We start from the raw sequence: 21231 nt of genomic DNA, 5'->3' as shown, positions 1-21231 counted from the left end.
AGCAGTCGCCCTCCAAGCAGATTTCCCAAAACGCCAAGTACATTGAGGATAAGAAGTAGAAAAAGCGCAAGTAATTTGGGAAATACATCCGTGTAGCCCCCTTCACCCCGCCTATCGTTTGTACTTTGTATACTGGCGGACAGTGCGAGGCTTGGAGCCGCACATACGGTAAACTGACTATGGCGCTGACAATATTGTTGACGTACCCACAGAGTGTAGCGCGTATCATTTAATAATTAGCACCTGATATCTACTGTGCACTATTGCAAGCTGGTCATAGCTATCTACATACGCGTCACCGTAGATGTAATATACACTCGCTCACTTGGACACACGCAAACCCATTGCTATACGTACCATCAACGCTCACAGCGTTTTTCCCCTAATGTGCGCTCACAATTTATAACTACAGTATGAAGTGAGTACGAGGCGCGACGAATAAGTTGCGGCTTACATAAACACGAGCACGTGTGCAGTCTGCAGACCATATCTGTGGGCGTGGCAAGTCCATGTGCAAAAAAGCACGCCGAACGGACAAGTAGACAGTGCAAGTCATCAAATTTTGATGACTTACACTGTCTACAGTCAAATTTGATGACTTGCACTGTCTACAGTCAAATTTGATTTCTTGCACTGTCTACTTGTCAAATTTCGATGACTTACGCTGTCTACTTGTCCGTTTGGCGTGTTTTTTTGCACACATAAAAATAGTAGTCCGAGTAAGTTACATGTACTCGGACTACAATTTTTTTTATGTCTAAACATTACTCTGATCTGACAGTTTGCCTACAGTCATGGGATTTCGTATGCACCTCACATATAATTGAACCAGTAGCGTCACTATGTATGAGTAGCTTCGGAACAACGTAGGTTGGTAATGCAGCCTACCATGCCAGCATTAGAAGGTATAGTTATTTTTTTGAATGCCAATCAGATTAATTGAGACGTGTCATCCATCCTCGAGAATTCGCTTTGAGGCGGAGGACAGACCTTTCGGTGATATCATGAAGCACTCAGCGGAACGATTTGGAGGCACGATGTTGGTGTTTGTGGTGACATTCGGAAAACACTACTCATCGTAAGATATACTTAGCACGCGGAGCCGACTGAACTTACTCAAATAGACCGGCACATTTAGCGATATGGTGTCGACAGCGTTACGGCGAGATGAAGCAGTACCTATCGCTCGATTCACCCGATAGCGTGGCGGATGGCAATATAAGCGTATTACTCTCACTAAGGCTAGCAGGGAATTTCTCCACTAAATTTTGGAGCACCCAAAATAGTAGCCCGTCTTCTGAACAGCAGGTATTAGTTTTGCAACAAAGCGCGCCTCAGCATGATGTCATTTCGAGAGCGAATAGTTAAAACAGAATTAAGACAAGCCTACGATGATGTTCATATTGCAGATCACGTCAAACCTGGTTGGCAACGACGATGACTTTCTCTTCGCATTGACTTGGACTTATACGTCTACCATTAACATGGTCAACAACACCCATCGTATTACGCGGGTATCTACCTGGACCTGCCAGTTGTACAGATCTATATGGTGTTGTATTCAAGGAAGGCGATCAAGATTGCTGTGGATCCAGAGGCCATTGATGAGGACGGGGACGTACACACCAACAATATTGTGTACAGAGAGATCTTTGGAACGCGGACTTAGTAATATATAAATACATGTAGCTTTGATTTCGAATTGTTCTTTAATCCGCCGCAGCGCAGCGGAGGCGGCCAGTCTATACTACACCAACAAACCATGCCCGTCCGAGGAGCGGGCGCCCAGAGCGCTTGTCCTAAAATAATAATGCTAGCATGGTGTCCGTCCGTCCGTCACACGAAACGCTCAGATTATTGAACTTTATCATAGGCTGCCGAGCGGAGCGAAGGCGGCTCCAATTGGTGAAAGCCGGATAACGTAGATTACGCCATTAAATTCATGTGGTCTACTGTGTACGTATGGTGATTTGCACAAGGCTATCCATTATCCGAAGGCGGCATCGTTTTAAGATTATTTTCTATTTTAATAATGCATGTTGCTTTTAATATTTGAGTGCTTAACAGAGCTACTTATTCTCAAGCGAAATAGCCCCTAAAGACGCTTCCAGCGCGCAAGGAACTTAGCGTACACGTAGGAATGCGTGCTTCCGAGAACATAATATTAAATTACGTAATACTCTGTACTCAATAGTTTCTGCAAGTGACATCGACTAAAAATACCTACAACTGTTTTGTTGTACAAAATGTAAATAACTTATCTGAGTGTGAAAGTAGCCGACTGAACTGCCAAATCGTAGTACATGTACAACAGAAGCTGGTAGGAACTGGCCGTAAGAGGCTAATAAACGTTGTTACTTAAAAGATAGCTCTAGATTAAAAAAGAACTCAGATGTGTTACTGCTGTAAACCATTGTTTTCTAAGAGTTGTTAAGACAGCAAAATCCGATACGCGATGGGCGGACGTGTGGCCGACAAGAGCGTAGGATACGATTAATTGGAGTGGTAAAAGAACAACTCAATACGAGAAGTGGAATCATCGCTAAAGTATCAAATAAAAAACACCGCCGTGAACAACAACAGCAGCAAGGCGTCTTGCGACACATGATCCAAATGCTTTAATCATAACTGGCACAGAATCGAGTGTCTAATGAATCATTCTGAATTATCACAAAATGAGCGCTAAATGCATTAAAATTTACAAATTTGATTATTATGTAGCTTTCATTGAGTTGGTATGAGAAGTGATCAATCTTCAATTGCTTACAAGGTTAAACAGGCAGTACAAGCGGGTAAGTAGTGCAAGCTGAACACGCCGCTAGTATCTTTTGCGTTGATGCTACGTTTCATAACAGCTCAGAAATGGCCCGTGATATCGAGCACGACGCTCAGCTAAACATACTGTGTAACGTTTGTATAAATGTTTTTGAATACATGGGTGGAAGATGAAGATACCGTGATAACCAACAACTATAAAGAGAATGCATCAAGAATCCTGATTCAAAATCATTAGAGTATTTATTTTTAATCAGGTAAGCACGATGCGGACCCAGATTAATGAAGTTAAAAAGTCGATTTAGTCATACAGGGATTCAGTTTTTTAAAATTATCCCGCCGAAGCGTAGCGGAGGCGGGAAGGATAAGATATGTTTTTAAAATCCTAAACTCTTGCCGCGTAGCGGCGGCGCCCGGCTAGTTATAGTAATTGTTAAAGTCGATGATTGTCATTGTATGGAGCGTACGTATAACTTGTCGGCGCACAACTCGGTTAGAAACTATTGAGTACAGAGCATTATGTTTATTAAAAACATGTTTTAAAAACATGCAATACCACTTGTACGTTAAGCACCTTGTAGCATTAAAAGCAAATCCTCAGTTATAGCACTTGATTTTTAAACATAATATGCCATTTTTTAATAGTAACTAACTAGTACACGATGTCGCCTTCGGATAATGGATAGCCTTGTGCAAATCTGCATATGTACATTGTGAGCTACATGAATTTAGTGATGTAAGCTTCATAATCCTGCTTTAACCAATCGGAGCCGCCTTCGCTCTGTTCGGTAGCCAATGAAAAAGCTAAAAAAATCTTTGCGTTTCGTACAGACACCGTGCTAGCGTTAATACCTTAGGACTAGCGCTCTGTGCGGCCGCTACGCGGGCGCTTTGGCATGGCTTGTGCTGGGGTGGTAAGTGGAGGCCCGCCTCCGCTGCGCTACGGCAAGCTTGAATACAAAACTAAATGAAAACGCCATTTATCTTAAGGTCTATTGTGTTTTAAGCTCACTAAAAGTTGTACATCTATTCACGATTCACTGTCTAGACAATCTGTACATGTATTGCATGTAGGCCACAGTATGCAGGGTTTCTATCATGTACCGGGGTACGTAGCCCTAAGTGTACCCCTAGTTACATGAAGTGTGACACGTCACACTTCGGGATATTTGGTACAAGGTACCAAGGTCGTCCAAAGCCAGCCATTGGCTGATGACATTGCTTTTCTAAAGGTGACTTATAGTTTGTATTAAACCCAAGCTTTATCTACCTATAAATATACTCAGGCTACATTCTACCTTAAATAGGTCACTTCGCTCCCTCTTCGATAAAAGGGTACCTGTGACCTGCCGTTCACTGAGAGTTTGTAAGCTCTCGGAAGCTAACTTCCTCTTGCGCAAGGTGATGTGTGACCCCGTCACACTTGGTAGCACTAGTAGTCAATCATAGCCACCTCGGGTAGGCTACCTGAGCCTCTCCGAAGGTTGTTGCCATGGATAGGAACGACTTCTCCCATATGAACGACTCACAGCTCGAGTCGGTTCGGAAGATGGCAGGCATCTTCGGATTGGAGGCCCTGCAGAGCCTGGTGGTGTCAACACCAGCCGAGCAGTTCGAGTGGGTCAATGCGCTTGACGCGTACGAGCAGGGGCTCATCGCGCATGTGCGGAAGAACCTGCAGGCTCCGGTGGCGGAAGCGAATCCGCCTCACCCGAAGCCAATACGGCTGAAGGTTAAGCCGTATGAAGGGAAGGAAGGCGAGAACCTTCACTTCTGGGTCCGAGAAGTAGAGCTCGCGATGGACGCGGCTCGGATCTCGACCGAGCAACTTCGTGTTGCTTTTGCACTCTCCAACCTTAGCGGCCGTGCTACGAGTTGGGTGTACACACGGGAGGCAACACCCCCTGGATGTTTCACATCCTGGGCTCAGCTGTGTGAACAGCTCCGAGCCGCGTTCCTCCCGGCGAACTACGAGTACCGCCAGCGCTCGCGCTTTCTCTGGTACAAGCAAGGGAGGCGTGAGCTGCATGAATACGTCCAAGAAATACGGGAGCTCACGGTGTCCCTAGTGGGAAACCCACTCAACGAACACATCAAGATGACAGTGTTCATGGACGGCCTTCGAGTGGGCCCAGCGCGCACTCAGCTGTTCCGGGTGCAGTCAAGCACCCTTGAAGAGGCGATTCAAGTGGCTCTTCAAGAAGCGTACAGCCATCACCAGGCGCGTACGCCGGCCTCAGCGTGACCTGGGAGTTCCCTGTCCACTCCCGGTGGAACGAGCCCCAACGGATCAGTTCCCATGGAACTCGGGTCCGCCGAACAGCGTGACATCCGCTGCTCCGGCTGCGGGAAGATGGGCCACTTCAAGCGCGACTGTCCCGCGGAAAGACTCCGCAGACGGTCTTTCCCCAAGCCCGTCCTCAAGGGTCGCTGGCAGAAGCCAGGTTGTCGGGGACAGGGGAACGCCGGGAACCAGTAGGGGCGGGGGGGGGGGGCTACTGAAAAAACCCGCGGTTCACGGCTGCGTTTTGGAAAACGCTGTTTCCTTTACTGGGAACTCGTCTGCAGATGTCCACTGCGGACCATCCACAGACAGATGGCCAGGCAGAGCGCGTCAATAGAGTGCTCGAGGACACTCTACGCAGTGTGTGCGCGGCAGCACCACGTACGTGGTCGACGCAGCTTTCAGTTGTTGAGTTTGTGCTCAACAACGCGGTGCACGCGTCAAGGAGACACTGACTCCTCTATTCTAAGTAGGGGAAAGGCTTGGAAAGCCCTTTCCTCCCAGGTCTCGGATGTAAGCCTGAAGAAACGCGCGGTTCACGGCTGCGTTTTGGAAAACGCTGTTTCCTTTACTGGGAACTCGTCTGCAGATGTCCATTGCGGATTATCCACAGACAGACGGCCAGGCAGAGCGCGTCAATCGAGTGCTCGAGGACACTCTACGCAATGTGTGCGCGGCAGCACCACGTACGTGGTCGACGCAGCTTTCAGTTGTTGAGTTTGCGCTCAACAACGCGGTGCACGCGTCCACGGGGTTCACGCCGTTCTACTTGAACGGCTTCCGTCACCCCAGAGTGCCTCGCACTCTTCGAGGAGACACTGACTCCTCTATTCTAAGTGGGGGAAAGGCTTGGAAAGCCCTTTCCTCCCAGGTCTCGGATGTAAGCCTGAAGAAACGCGCGGTTCACGGCTGCGTTTTGGAAAACGCTGTTTCCTTTACTGGGAACTCGTCTGCAGATGTCCATTGCGGACCATCCACAGACAGACGGCCAGGCAGAGCGCGTCAATCGAGTGCTCGAGGACACTCTACGCAATGTGTGCGCGGCAGCATCACGTACGTGGTCGACGCAGCTTTCAGTTGTTGAGTTTGCGCTCAACAACGCGGTGCACGCGTCCACGGGGTTCACGCCGTTCTACTTGAACGGCTTCCGTCACCCCAGAGTGCCTCTCACTCTTCGAGGAGACACTGACTCCTCTATTCTAAGTGGAGGAGAGGCTCGGAAAGCCCTTTCCTCCCAGGTCTCGGATGTGAGGCTAGTTTCACTGCGGTAACAGGTGGAATCCTTTATGGATACCAAGCTGAGCGTTGTCAGCAGGGTCCGCGATGCCATGGCAGCGGCCCAGGATAGACAAAAGGAGTACTTAGACAAACATGGAAGAGGAAACTTAAGTGTATTTAAAGTGGGGGACTTAGTGTTACTAGACACGAGGAACCTACCTCTTGACACTGTCAGCTCTGTCGGCAGCAACAAGCTGAATCACCGCTTCATCGGACCGTTTGCAGTCCTGACCAGACATGGTGCGTCGTACACCATCGACCTACCTAAGTCAATGACTACGCACCCGAAGCTCTATGTTGGACGTCTAAAGCGGTACTTTGATCCGCATCCTACTTTACTTGTCATTAGACGAGGTACGAAGCGCACTCATTCTTTAAAAATGTTAATTAGTGGAGAGAATAAGGGGAAACCATCATGAAACACCGTTGCGTGTTGTGTCAAAACATTTAATGCTGTCACCTTCTCCAGCCCGTCAACTACGCACGTCAAGCATCAATCTAGTCGTGATTGGCCCTCTGCTGTCGAAACCCGATAGAACCTCAATCCAGGCCTTCCGATAATACATCTGCATGCTTCTTTGTGAAATCAGAACGGGTTGCTGACTCGCAGACCCACCTTGGCCCAGCTACTCGAAGCGAGGGCCGGCCACAGACGTCGTCGAGGGGGTCGGAGCAGGCGCCCAAGCCTCGATCTGGACGGCAAAGCTGCAGTCAAGACCGTACGCAGGGGGCTCCGTACAAACGGACCCCGGAGCCATACGCCGAGTACACTGAGTACGCCCGGTAAGCACCATACGCGTACGTCTGGGAGTGCGTCGAAGGCGGCTCCGGACGTGGCAACAGAGCCTCGATCCGTCGGATCATGCGGAAGGCCTCGTCCAGATCGGACGAAGAGGCCCGGCGATCCACCCGCAGATGCAGGCTCGCGACCTCACGCTCCAACAGGTCCAGGCGGCCCGCAAGACGAGCGAGCCCGCCCTGATTCCCGGCCTGGGCGGCAGCATCACCGCCAGTCCCAAGGCCAAGTGCAATCTCAAGCACGAGGACACGTTGACGGAGGCGGTCAACCTCAGGGCCCTGTGTCGGACCCGCAGGAGAAGCACTCGGACGAGAGTGGCGTTCGGGAGGCGCCGAGTACTCGTACTCGTACGAGGGCACCTCCGACCCTGCTTGGCCGGAATGGAGAAGTCCACTTCCACGTGGAGCGGATCCTCCAGGAGCAGCGGCGTCGCGGTAACCGACAGCTCCTCGTGAAGTGGAGGGATTATGCCCACTCTGAGAACTCGTGGGAGCCGATTGAGCGGCTCCTGATTGACTGCCCGAAGGCTGTCGCAATCTGGGAGCAGAAGTGGCGGCAGCTTCATAAGTAGTCCGGGGCTTTTTGCCCGAACGGGGTACGGACGTTGACGACAATCCGTATCCGCGCTCATCGTAAGCGCTAGAAGCCGCGCGCTTCAGGATGTCCCTTGGCAGCATGCGTTTGCTGACCATGTGGGCAAACCGAACACGAAGATCACGCTTGTCCAGGATGCGGGACAACAGCTGATCTCATGGAGTTCCCGTAACTCCGTGGGTGAGTACTTGAGAGACTCAACCCAAGTCCAGAACATGTCCTCACAAGAACTTCAGGTGGGACAGTTCTTGGGCAGAACCCAGGGGTATCCCTAAAGAGGATAGAGACCACCCCGGTTCTTGGGCTTCTTGCGACAGGTCGTAAAGTCCTTAAGAGGGACACGGTGTGGCGCGAGAAGCACACATCGATCCGCCTCCAAGTTGTCAGCAAACAACTGTTCCTTCTGAAAAAGGGTACGCTCGTAAATGCCCCTAGAGGTGTGGCCACCCACAAGGCCACGATGAGCGACAAGAAGCTCCAGGAAGAGGTCAGTTCCAGAGCTCTCCTCGAGAGGCCAGTACCCTCTTGAGTCGATGGCAGCTCCCTGGCTGACGGGTGCCATCACCGAACCCCCACGCACACGCTGGGCATCTTGGAAGTCCTCCTGCTGCTGGTCGAGGTCATATGGGATCTCCCGGGGCTTAGAATAAGCACCCTCTTCCTCTTCCTCTTCACCCTCCTTCTCGTCCTCTTCATCCGAGGAATCGAAAAGCCCCCGATGGAAGTACCGAGTCTCCTTCTCCTCGCGGAGTGGAGACTTAAAAGCCGTACGCTTCTTAGAGGGCTTGGCGCCTTCGGCTTTAGAGGCCTTAGCGCGCGCAAGACCCTCGGCATGCGAGAGACGTTTGCGAGGTTTCTCTACCTCATCGCCACCAGCTTTCGGAGTGCCCCTTAAGCTTGACGGCCGGACTCTCAGAGCGCACAGACGCCCTGGGACTGTGATCACCTTGATCACTAGCGAGCGACTGCACGCAGTCGTCCTTGTGCTCGCTGGGCACTGGCCTGTGCCCTCCCGCAGAGCCCGCAGGAGCATCGTGCGTGCTCTCGGACTCGGCTTCGTCCTCACTGCCAGAGTCTAGCTCACGTTCAGCGAACCGAGGGCTCGGACGATTGTCTGGAGAGGACGAGGGCAACGGGCTGCGGCGCTTGCTTGTTCGCTTACCCACAGCCGCGTCACCCGATGAGTCGATCGTCTCGGAGGCCACCTGAGTAGCCTCCTGAAGTACCGAGCCTTTGCCGTGAGTCTTAGTGCTCTTGGCTTGCGCCTTTCCGGCAGCAGCCTTGGGACGTGTCTTCGCACCGCTCCTTGCAGTTCCACGAGACATGGTTTACGTTCGAAGTGGAAGACCTAAAAGAAGAGCGCACAGACTGATGCTCGAGGCTCTAACTGTGAAGTGAGCCTCCGCCGCGCTGGCGCGGCCAAGTCGATGGTTTTCGACTTTGAAAATGAAAGTTTGTGACGAACACTTCTACATTCTGATTGGTCGGTAAACCGAACCTAAGTGGGGGAGGATGTAACGGGGTACGTAGCCCTAAGTGTACCCTGGCTACATGAAGTGTGACACGTCATACTTCGGGATATTTGGTACAAGGTACCAAGGTTTGTAAACTGAGTAATTTTTTAGGTAGATAAACCTTGGGTTTAATACAAACTATAAGTCACCTATAGAAAAGCAATGTCATCAGCCAACTGATGAGTTTAATACAAACTATAAGTCACCTATAGAAAAGCAATGTCATCAGCCAACTGATTACATTGCTTTTCTTTGGTGACTTATAGTTTGTATTAAACCCAAGCTTTATCTACCTAAAAATTTACTCAGTTTACATTCTACCTTAAATAGGTCACTTCGCTCCCTCTTTGATAAAAGGCGACCTGTGACCTGCCGTTCACTGAGAGTTTGTAAGCTCTCGGAAGCTAACTTCCTCTTGCGCAAGGTGATGTGTGACCCCGTCACATATCATCTCAATTTTTCAACGGCATCGCCGATTTCCCTCACTGCGCACATATAACTATTGTCTACTTAATCATTGGTACAGTTTGAAATCACGCCTAAAATCTTCAAAATATCGAAACTGATTTTATTTTGCCTGCTCCTTCTATATTAAATGGGTATCCACAGCGCCCCGGGCTCAGTGCAGTTATCCCACTTGCAGTACGATACTTATCCCTAGGCGCCCCCTATACTAAAGCTCTGAACCTGGCTTATTGAAGGAAAAAATGGCAGGCCGACCTACGCAGCTCAACGGCGTTTTGGTTATCTTTATGTTCAAATTTACTGTTCTACTTCGAGGATGCATATGAAAAATAATTTTAATTCGTGCTGTCAAAGTTCTTCCTTTTCTGTGGGTGTCACGCTTTGCCGTCTTCGCTGCGCTTTACTTTAGAAAAAATATTACTATTATCACTTTGATTGTAAAACATTTCCACCGGCACTGAAGTTTTTTCTGGAAATGAAGGCGTATCAATTAAAATTTTAATTCGTGTTATGTTCGCTTGTGTTTCTGCCGCACGTTGACGATAAAATCTTAGAGGTATCGAGTACCGAGCTGACGTAAACGTGAAGGTTTTCGCGGAGATGCAGAGGCTTCTTGTGAAGATGAGAGGTGATAATTGCTCGGATTGGGTCGTTCACTCGCTGTAAGCTTCCAGTCATGCAACGATGATAACAAGACAGGTAAAAGTGTGTGGACTGCCACGGGACGACGACAATGACATTATTTAACAGCACTACAAGCGGGTAAGTAGTGCAAGCTGAACACGCCATTACTACCTCTTGCGTTGATGTGAGCTAGGTTTCATGGCTTAGAAACGGCCCGTGGTATCGAGCACGACGCTAAACTAAGCATATTGTGTAGCATTTGTATTAACGTTATTAGAGGTGCAGGTGGTTTTGGGTGAAAGATGAAGATACAGTGATAACCGGCAATAATAAAGAGGTTGTAGTATTGTGAAAGCCGAACACTATGTCCATTCCACGTCCCAAGTAAAACCGAATTTAAGTGCTTAGGGCAAGATATTAAAAGGCGCCGTACATTTACTAAATTGGAGTGTATTTCGGTATAGAGATATATTAATCGTAGTTAATGCCAAGAGGCCAGAGGAGCCAGTGTTTTAAACCGTCGACTGTAGCCATGTACTCAGCAGACTTTCGATGGAGGGCCATCACGTTACACTATGCGTACAGTGCTCCGTGCGAGCAAGTGGACCGCATCTTTGGGGCGTCAGGCCGCACAGTACGTCGCTGGTACAAAGAGTTCAAGTCAAGTGGCCACGTAATGCCAGACAGTCGAGACTCCAGCAATGTCCGTGATCCTGAAGTATTGGCGTTTGTAAGTAAGCACGTTAAGGAGCAACCATGCTTTTACGTAGAAGAACTCCAAGCGGCACTACGCATCAAATTCGGCGCAGACAAGACAGGTCTATCAGCGTCAGGCATCCTACGGCTTCTAAAGTTTGAGCTGGGGCTGAGCAGAAAGGTGCTAGAGCGCAGAGCCCGCGAGGCAGTGCCTGATGAGATTGAAGCATTCATGTGGAAGATTCGATGCTGGTACAGCTATCCCGAGCAGCTTATTTTCGTGGACGAAACGTCTAAGAGCGGGTTTGACAGCGCACGGCGGTACGCGTGGGCGAAGCGTGAAGAGCGAGCGATCGTTCGGGTGCCTTTCGCACGTGGAGAGCGAGTCTCCATTCTGGCAGCCTGTGATGTGAGCGAATTTGTGGGGTGGCGCACAACACGAGGGACGTTTGATCGGCTTGATTTCCACCGTGCATTTGTTGAGTGTGTGCTCCCTCGTCTGAACCCTGGCCCCTACCCAGATCCGTCGTTGTAATGGATACGCGTGCATTCATATGTACCCGAAGCTAGAGGAAGCCATACATTATGCGGGAGCCCTGCTGCTCTTTTACCTCCGTACTGTCCTCAGTTTAATCCCATCGAGGTGATGTTTGAGTAGTTAAAACGCTGGCTAGCAAGACATGCTAACCTTGCATTCGCGCTTTACCTGAGGAGGTGTTGGAGGTGGCGATGGCGGCGTGCGTGAAGGACGAGAATACGGGTGTTAATCTGTTTTCGGCATTGTGGATATGGAGATGCCGGTTTGGAAGATGAAGTGTTCGCGGTAGACTTGGAGCAATAGCCGCGGGGAGGCGGAAAGGGAGGAGGGAGGGGTGGGTGGGATGTTAGAATTCGAGCGTAGCCAGAATTTAAGCAGAATTTTGCTTTTAAAATGCATTACAATCTACTCTCCTAGTCACTTAGATGATCGATATGCTCCATATTAACGGCGGGCACTTGGGGTGGGCGGAGGTTTGAGAAAATTCCGTCAGCAACAAGACTGTAGTTGGGTAGTCCCAGTGCTTTTCGCAGCTCCTGTATGTCAATGATGAGCTGCATCTCGCTGGAGCCGTTAAGGCGCACTGTAAGAGTTCAGAAACCGCCTTCCTGGTGGCCTCCATCTCTGCCCGGACTACGCATAATGTCCAAGTGCTGCATTTGACGAAAGGTAGCGTTACTGGGAAGGCTTACTTCAGCATATTCAGGCTGACGGGCCTGACTAATAGCCCAATGTGTGCTAGCCATGTCGCCGACTTGCACGTCGGAGCGCTCTGTCAGTTACGAATCGATAGCTGTTGCCGCTGCAGCAATGCGGGCTGGCGTAGCACGTCGAATTCCTTGTCGAGCTTCTTTAGCTGCGTACATGTGCAGCTGGACGATAAAAAATGGTTCTTCAAATGTTTTTCGTTTCTTGTAGTTAGTTTGAGCTTGAGACAACACAGTAAGCCAAGATTCACCAGAAAGTGGAACTAACTGCGACTGCTTGGCGTGCTGCGTCAGCTTCATATACAGCTTCATGTCGGGGCGTGTGGTTTTGGTAGAATAGGCAGCTAAAGCTGCGCTTACCTTCCTTTCTGCTATTAAATATACACTGTCGAAGCTATCGTGCACTTCGTCGAACTCAAACTCAAGGTCTTCAATTGGTACACTTGTTCTGCTGGTGCGACCAAACTCGCCTATCTTCACTTCTACTCTAGCTCGGGTCCTCTCCACCTCCCTTGCGTGCTTAAAAAAGCACCCGAAGGTAGGAATGCCCATCTAAGTATGGGCGTTTCATGTGAAACAGCTATAAAAGAACGACGAAGCACATTATAAAACAAAGTATAAATAGAAGGCTGTACATCTAATTATAAGCGTTCCTCCGTTTATGTATATCAAATCATTCTTATCAGCGCTTTAAAACGGTGGATTTGCAAAACAATTGGACATAACGATCGGTTTCACAGTAAGAATCATGATTCAAGATCAGTGTAAAAATTATTATGAAGCATGATGCTGGCCCAGATTAATGAAATTAAAGTATCGAGGCGCATAGGAGCTTAGCGGTTTTTTTATATTTATCCCGCCAAAACGTAGCGGAGGCGGAAAGGCCAAAAACAAGCATAACTAAACCTAAACTACTGCCGCGTAGAGGCGGAGCTCGGCTAGTACAACAAGTGTACAAGTTTGTAAAAAAATACTTTATTTCTTTGACGTAATAGTAGTAGCTGTGTATTTTTCCAAGCTACTGTTACGCCGACTCGACCAACTTAATGTAGATCCCATTCAGCTGTAACAACTCCTGATGTGTGCCCTGCTCCGCGATCTTGCCACCGCTCACGACACAAATCTTGTCAGCGCGGCGAATCGTCGACAACCGATGAGCAATGACGATAGTTGTCCGTCGCTTCAACGCCACCACCTTGTCCAGCGCTTCCTGTACCACCTTTTCGCTCTCCGAATCCAGCGCGCTCGTGGCTTCATCCAGCAATAAGACGTTCGGATTCTTCAAAATAGCTCGAGCAATGGCAATACGCTGCTTCTGCCCTCCCGACAACTGCTCCCCCTTCATCCCTACCTGAGTGTCGTAGCCGTCCGGGAACTGAGTGATGAAGTCGTGCGCGTTGGCCATCTTGGCAGCTTCTTCGATCTGTTGCTGACTCGGATGCTCTGCCAAGCCGTACGAGATGTTCTCAGCGATGGTTCCAATAAAGAGCGTGGGCTCCTGCCCCACCAGTCCAATCTGACTACGTAGCCAACCCAAGTTCAGGTCCTTAATATTGTGGCCGTCCAGCAGAACTTCTCCCACCACGGGGTCGTAGAAGCGCTCGATGAGCGAAATAATAGTACTCTTGCCGCCGCCACTGGGTCCACAGAACGCCACAGTCTGACCTGCCTCGATAGTGAGGTTGTAGTGCTTGAGCACGTTGATCTCTGGACGCGTCGGGTACCGGAACGAGATGTCCTTGTGTTGGAATTCACATTGGAGACCAGGCACAACGAGACATGGACACACTGGATGAGAATCAGTTGGGCCAGGTCATTGTATGGGAACGGGTTGAATCCGTTAGTGTTGGTAGGAGCTCTGGAGGAGCGTGAGCTAGCACTTAAATAATTCAGTCTTCATTTTACTTTCACAAGTCCAGAGTGCTGCCAAACGGAACGGAGTTCCAATAGGGTTCTGAGCCCAAATGACGAAGCCCCTGAAGTACTCGAGTGAAGGAGTCCCTAAGAACTGGGATGGTAAGGATTGGCAGACGTACAAGTGGGCGCTGATGAACGTCTTCAAGGAACAAGACCTCAAGGACATCGTAGTCGGAGATTTGACCTTAGCGATGCTTGCTACTGCAAGTGCAGAGAAGCAAGAGGAGTTCAAGAAGAAGCAGTTGAAGATCATGCGCTTGATTGGTACATCGGTACCGGCAGACGTGCTGCATCAACTACGTGACAAGGAGACCGGATCGGAGATGTGGAGTGAGCTCTGCAGCCTTTACGAAGGAAAGCAGAACGAAGCCATCAAGGCGTACACGATCCGTCGCGTGGAGAATGAGCTTTGGAGTATGAAGCCCGCACCTGGAGGAGACGCCAACCTCCATCTTTGCAAAATGTTCAATCTCAAGACTGTGTTGGCCGACTTGAATCATACGGTTGCAGATACCACGATGGTGGATATGCTACTGGAGAGTTTGCCTGATCAACTGGAGTTTGAGCATCTGAAGTCTTCGATATACTACGGCGCAGACCCGAGTGTCTACACACCTTAGAAGGTTCGAGAGCTGATTCTTGCGGCGACGGCTCGGCAGAAAGAGTTTCGAGCTAAGCGCAGTGAGAAGAAGGGTAGCCCGCGAGGAAGACATGGCAAAAGCAGTTAGAGCAGAAAAGGCTTTCTCGAGGACAAGACTGGTGACCCCAAGAGAGTTAGAAGATGCTTTACTTGTGGCAGTGAAGATCACCTACGTGTCGATTGTCCTGAGAAGTCGAAGGGGAAAGAGAAAGCTGACGACGCAGAGAATAGGCGTAAGCCGCGCAGTTGTTGTACCCTACGACAAGAAACCACTGGACCAGTGCAGATGAACCGCGAGCGGGATGAGGGTGTTGGTTGTGGCAGGAGTCACAAGTTCTCGTGAAATATACGGGATTCCTCGGGAGCTCGATGAAGCACATGGAGTGGATGACGTACACACCGATGATGTATGTGGCATTAGAATCGTGAGCGACGATGAAGCAGCAAGTGATGGAAACCCGGTGAACGATCATGAGTCAGATAGTGGTGAATCACATCTGGAGGACAGTGATCAAGTAACACAAGGTCTCAATGGCGGGTGGTGGTATCTGGATACGGCCTCCAACTCGCACGTCACGGGGAATTTCGCTGAGTTCATGTCGTACACGGCAGACTCGGAGCAGCTAGAGCAGATCCGAGGAGTTACGCCTACGATTGCTTCCCGTGTTGCTGGAATGGGAACAGTGGCGTTTACGACAGAGGTTAATGGAGAACAAGTAGTGAGCTATCTCGACGGAGTGTTGTACATTCCGGATGCCGAGTATGGTTTGTTTTCTCCTGGATTAGCCTACGAGCAGGGTTATACTCTGAAATATGACAGAGAATCGAGGAATTTTCACGTCATGAGAGATGGAAGGACTGTGGCTGTAGCAACGCAGCAGGAGGCTACTTGGGGGTTCCAAGTAGCGAGTCCGACCCAGAGAGCTCGAGTGCTACCAGAAGCAGCAGCAAGATGTAATCACACTATGGCAGAAGGTGTTGGTTCGCTGCAGCTTTGGCATGAGAGACTGTGTCATATCTGTCCACAGTATTTGAAGACTATGGTCGACAAGGAGCTGGTGGAGGGAATGGTGGTGACACAGAGACAGCAAGATACGTGTGATGCCTGTCATCTTGGAAAACAAAAGATGAAATCACACAGGAAGATGCTGAACCGTGGACTGAAGAGACCCAACCAAGTAGTGTATGCGGATCTTCTGATTCCAGGGAAGAATAATGCGACTCAATATGAGGCCGTGTTGGTGATCATGGATGGTCATTCGCGGTTTGTCACTGCGCACCTGCTGAGGAAAAAGGACAGCAAGGTGGTGAACAAGTACATGCAAGAGTATGTGTTGTGGGCGGAACGGCAGGCAGGCCGAAATGCCAACGGGAAAACATACAGAGTGCAGCAGATTTGGAGTGACCAGGGCGGTGAATTCTTCAATGAAGGAACTGATGCATGGTATCGTTCAAGAGAAATTGAGCATGTGAAAGTCGGGCTGAAGAGCTCGCAGCTCAATTTGTGTGAACGAACGCACCAATCGTTGGAGGACATGACTAGGTCTACGATGGCACACTCGGGGCTACCGAGGAGCCTGTGGCCTGAGGCACTGAGAAATGTAGTGTATGTCAAGAATCGTGTGTACAACAAGGGGACTAATGGCATTCCGTACGAGATGCTGTTCGGAGTCAAGCCGAATGTACACCACATCCGGAAGTTTGGAGCGCTGGCGTACGTGCACGTACCAGTGAGTCCTGGACGCAAGAAACTGAGTGTTCATGCGAAGATTGGGTTTGTATTCGGGTATGCTGAGAATGTAGTTGGCTGCAAAGTGTACTTTCCTGATGAGCACACAGCAAAGTTTGTGTCAGATCTGCGTGTTGCAGAAGATGTTATGTATCGGGACCGATACACAACGGAAGTGGAAGACGACGATCTCTCTTCACTTCACTTTACTCATCGCGAAGATGAGGACCAGACCGTTTTGAGCGAGCTGAGTGATGTACCATCTTTTGAGCTCGAGGAAGGCGAGAGTGTGGATGCTTGCGTGGATGCTGTGCAGACACAGGAAGGCGAACGTACTGACGTACATACGCAGGTTGGACGAGAAATGCACCAAGTGTATGATCAACCTGTCCACCATGCCGATAGCGAAGCGGATGGAGATGTTCATTTGAATGGTGATGTTCAACGCAAGGTTACTGAGGACGGTACTGAGACTGTTCAAGTAGGCAGTGACGCCGTTGAGAACGATGAACATGGTAATGCTGTTACTGAAAGTGTACAACATGAAGGCAGTCAACCGAGTGAGGCTAGCAAAGGTGTAAGTGTCGACACTGGTCAAGCAGCTGAGGGCGAGAATGTCCATGAAGCGGCTGAGGGTGTTGACATAGCAGATGCGGACGCTATATCGGTGGCTGGAACCTGTGGATCGGAAGTAGTTGACCATAAACTGGATGACTCCGAAGAGCAAGATGGTAATGAAGAGACCACAGTAGCGAGTGTCTTTGCTGAGGACCAGAGTAGCGATGATGCGGAGCTAGAGAGTGACACTAGTGAGGACACACTACCTGAAGCTGAGCCAGACAGAGATGTGGTGGGGATAAGTCCTGAGGTAACAGTGATGGCAAGCGTATGCATTGAGATGAGACTCCTTCAGAGGAGGTTCGTGCAGAGCTGGATGCGGATAAGACAAACGTGAAGAAGACACGGACTGGACTACGAGAAGTTCACGAGCGTCGACGTCCGGCGTATCTCGATGACTACATGGTGAACGTGACGATGAATTCCTCACGTGTACTGGATAAGAATGGAAGACCCATTCGTGCAAGTGAGATCAAAGTTCCACGTAATCGTCGTGAGATGATACGGTCGAAGTGGTGTGACTTCTTCATGATGGTCGAGATGGAAGAGCTTGCAGTTTTGAAGAAGAAAGGAGTGATTGCCGAGATTCCTGCGGATGAAATGCCGGAGGAAGCATCACCCGTGAACACGATGTGGGTATATGACATCAAGACCGACCATCAAGGATATGTGATTCGTTTCAAGTCGCGCATAGTGGCGCTGGGTAACTATCAAAGACCCGGGATTGACTTTAAGGAGACGTTTGCACCGGTGGCGAGGATGTCGTCGTTCAGATTGCTGTTGGCATTAGCAGCGCAGCTGGGATTAATGGTATATGGCGGAGATATTAACACCGCATACTTGAATGCCCAGTTGGAGATCCAGCAGTACTTGAGATCCATTGAAGGATACCCATGCAAGATCAACAGATATGTTTATATCGTGTTGAAGGCGCTATATGGTTTGCATCAGTCAGGTCGCGAGTGGAACTCGGAGCTGAACAACTGGTTGATGAAGCACGGATACATGCGGTCGTTGACGGAACCGTGTCTGTACTATCGTTTTGACGGAGATACGATCATGTATGTGCTAGTGTATGTTGATGACATACTGGTTGCAACGAATGACGAGCAGAGCAAGAAGGACTTGTTCGCGCAGCTGGACAAGGAGTACGGGATTAAGGATCAAGGCCTGTTGAATGAGTACCTGGGTGTGAAAGTGGAGCAAACGACTGAGAGAATCACAATTCACCAAGGGAAATATGCACGAGAGATCCTGAGCAATTTCGGGTACCAGAATGTCCATGCGGTTGGAAATCCGATGGAAGTGAACTTGCGGTTGGCACCAATGAGCGATGAGGAGACAGGAGATACGAGTTTTCCCTATCGAGAGGCTATTGGAATGCTGATGTACTTGGCAACGAGCACCAGACCTGATTTGGCGTTCGTGGTGGGTCAACTGAGTCGGTTTGTGGGCAAACCGTCTGCGAAACATGTTGGAAGTCTGAAGAGAGTACTGCGGTACGTAGCAGGAACTCTTGACTATGGAATCACGTACACAAGAACGCAAGGAGCAACTAGGGAAGTTGTACTTGAAGGGTATTGTGACAGCGACTGGGCGAATGATCCAGAGCAGCGGAAGAGCACAACGGGGTTTGTGTTCATGTTGTCTGGAGGAGCTATTGCCTGGATGTCACGGCGGCAGTCGATTATTGCGTTATCGACGGCTGAGGCGGAGTATGTGGCGGCCTGCGAGGCTACTGTGGAAGTTGTAGCAGAGGGGAACATTCTGCAGGAGATATTACCAGATCATGAGGTCAAGTTACGAATTGGTATTGACAACCAAGCAGCTCATGTGATGGCGACTAATCCTACCTACAGCAGACGCACGCGACACATTGAACTCCGATGGCACTATGTTCGGGAACAAGTGGTGAAGAGCACCATTGATCTGCACAAGGTGAGAGGCGAGGTGAATCCTGCGGACACGTTTACCAAGCCGCTCGACAAGATTCGCTTGAAGGCGATGTTGGAGCTGGCTGGCGTGAATTAGGCCAAGTAGTCGAAGTTGCACTTCGAGGGAGGCGTGTTGGAATTCACATTGGAGACCAGGCACAACGAGACATGGACAAACTGGATGAGATCAGCTGGGCCAGGCCATTGTACGGGAACGGGTTGAATCCGTTAGTGTTGGTAGGAGCTCTGGAGGAGCGTGAGCTAGCACTTAAATAATTCAGTCTTCATTTTACTTTCACAAGTCCAGAGTGCTGCCAAACGGAACGGAGTTCCAATACCTTGAACTCCAGACGCCCTTCAACCTTAGGCAGACGAAGTCCATCTGGATCAAAAGAATCGATCAGAGTAACTCGGTCACGGATAGCAAAGATAGTCGAGCCAGCTTTGAACGCCTTGGGTGCGTCACCGAGAAATGTCGACGCACTGCTAACAATCTGGATGGACATCGTGATGGCCATAAGCGTGCGCATCATCTCTGTGAAGCCAATCGAGCCATCGTCGATCTTCTTGGCGCCGTACCAAAAGATTAGTGCGTATGTAGCCATCATGATGAAGGAGCTAAACCCAAGTGATAGCCCGTTCACCTGAGCCTCTTTGCTGCCTTTGCGAAGTGGCTCTGCTGGAAGCTCATCGAAGACATCCACCGACTTCTTCTCGATGCCAAGAGCAGCCACTGTGCGGATATTGCTGAGAACTTCCGATGCGTGAGCACCAGGAATAGCCAAGTCGTCGGAGATCAAGCCACTGCTCTCCATCTGCTTCATACGTACGACATGGCCGAAGAGCAGGAAAGGGAGCAGAGCCAACATGATGAGAGACAGCAGCCAACTACCGAAATCACTAGAGCTGCGACCAACGTGAAAACCGCCTGGAAGGCTCGAGACTGCGACTCGCCAGACAACAGAGACACCTTGGTGGGGTTTGTGGCCAGATCAGCAGTCAGAGCGCCCGTCGCGTTCTCCTTCTCGTCGAAGAAGCCGACATTCTGACGGCACAGACCCGAGAAGTTCGTGTTACGCAGCCTTGTAGTGATCTTCTCCTCCATAAACTTAAAGCAGTACACCTGCATGAACGTGAAGATCGCGACAATCGCAGCACCGACGAGGTACAAGATGCCATACAGCTCCACGTCGTTGTACATTGTGGTCAAGTGGGAACTGTCGCCGGAACTATGGTACTGTCCGTACTGCTCCGTCATGGAGGTGATCATTCCCGTAACTAGCAGCGCAGAGGCCGGCATGGAGATACCAGCCACACATGTGCCGATCAGTCCGATGATAAAGTACTTGACTTCCATCTTGTTGAGCCGCAACATATCCATCAGACCAAAAGGTTTCTTGTCCAGGAAGCTCGTCTCCACACCACTAACAGAGATATCTGTCTTGGCGGACATGCCACTCAGTGTACGGGACAGCTTGGTGCTTTCAAGTTTGCTTTTAGCTTCTCGACGTTCGGCTTCCTGTTGTTCTTCTAGCGAGCGCAACTGCTGGATACGGTACATGTTCTGATAAATACCGTGCTCGATTTGCAGTAGCTCGTCGTGAGTACCGCTCTCCACGATGTGACCCTCGTTCAGCACGACGATCTTGTCAGCGCTTCGAACCGTACTTAATCGGTGAGCGATCACCAGCGTCGTCATGTTCGTCGTGGCCATCAGATTGTTCAATGCCGCCTGAACGATCTTCTCACTCTCGTTGTCTAGAGCACTCGTGGCCTCATCCAACACTAAAATATTCGGCTTACGTACGATAGCACGAGCGATGGCTACACGTTGCTTCTGACCGCCAGAAAGAGACACACCCTTCTCTCCAACCAGCGTATCGTAGTTCTCCGGTAACGACATGATGAAGTTGTGTGCGTTCGACAGCTTGCACGCTTCTATGGCTTCTTCACGAGTCACGTTGTCGCCACCCATAGCGATGTTCTCGAAGATGGACGTCGCGAATAGCACCGGCTCCTGAGAGACCATACCGATCTGTGAACGTAGCCACTTGACGTTCAGCGTCTTGACATCTCGACCATCAAGGTAGATCGTGCCACTCGTGAGGTCGTAGAATCT

At 50.0% G+C, this 21231-nt stretch overlaps 1 protein-coding gene across 1 annotated transcript; it reads right to left on the bottom strand.

Annotated features, from left to right (window-relative positions):
- Nucleotides 1-19469: 19469 nt before the first annotated feature.
- Nucleotides 19470-20412, bottom strand: PITG_05219 (ATP-binding Cassette (ABC) Superfamily; the record flags this gene model as incomplete). The annotated part of the gene is made up of 3 exons (XM_002998853.1): nucleotides 19470-19474; nucleotides 19531-19930; nucleotides 20014-20412. 3 exons carry the CDS (start codon nucleotides 20410-20412, stop codon nucleotides 19470-19472), a joined length of 804 nt encoding a protein of 267 aa, XP_002998899.1.
- Between the last annotated feature and the right edge of the window lie 819 nt (nucleotides 20413-21231).

The sequence above is a fragment of the Phytophthora infestans genome, genomic scaffold (genome assembly GCF_000142945.1).
Source record: "Phytophthora infestans T30-4 supercont1.7 genomic scaffold, whole genome shotgun sequence".
NCBI lineage: Eukaryota > Oomycota > Peronosporomycetes > Peronosporales > Peronosporaceae > Phytophthora > Phytophthora infestans.
Note: the sequence above shows the minus strand (reverse complement) of the source record. Positions and strands in the feature narration are given on the sequence as shown.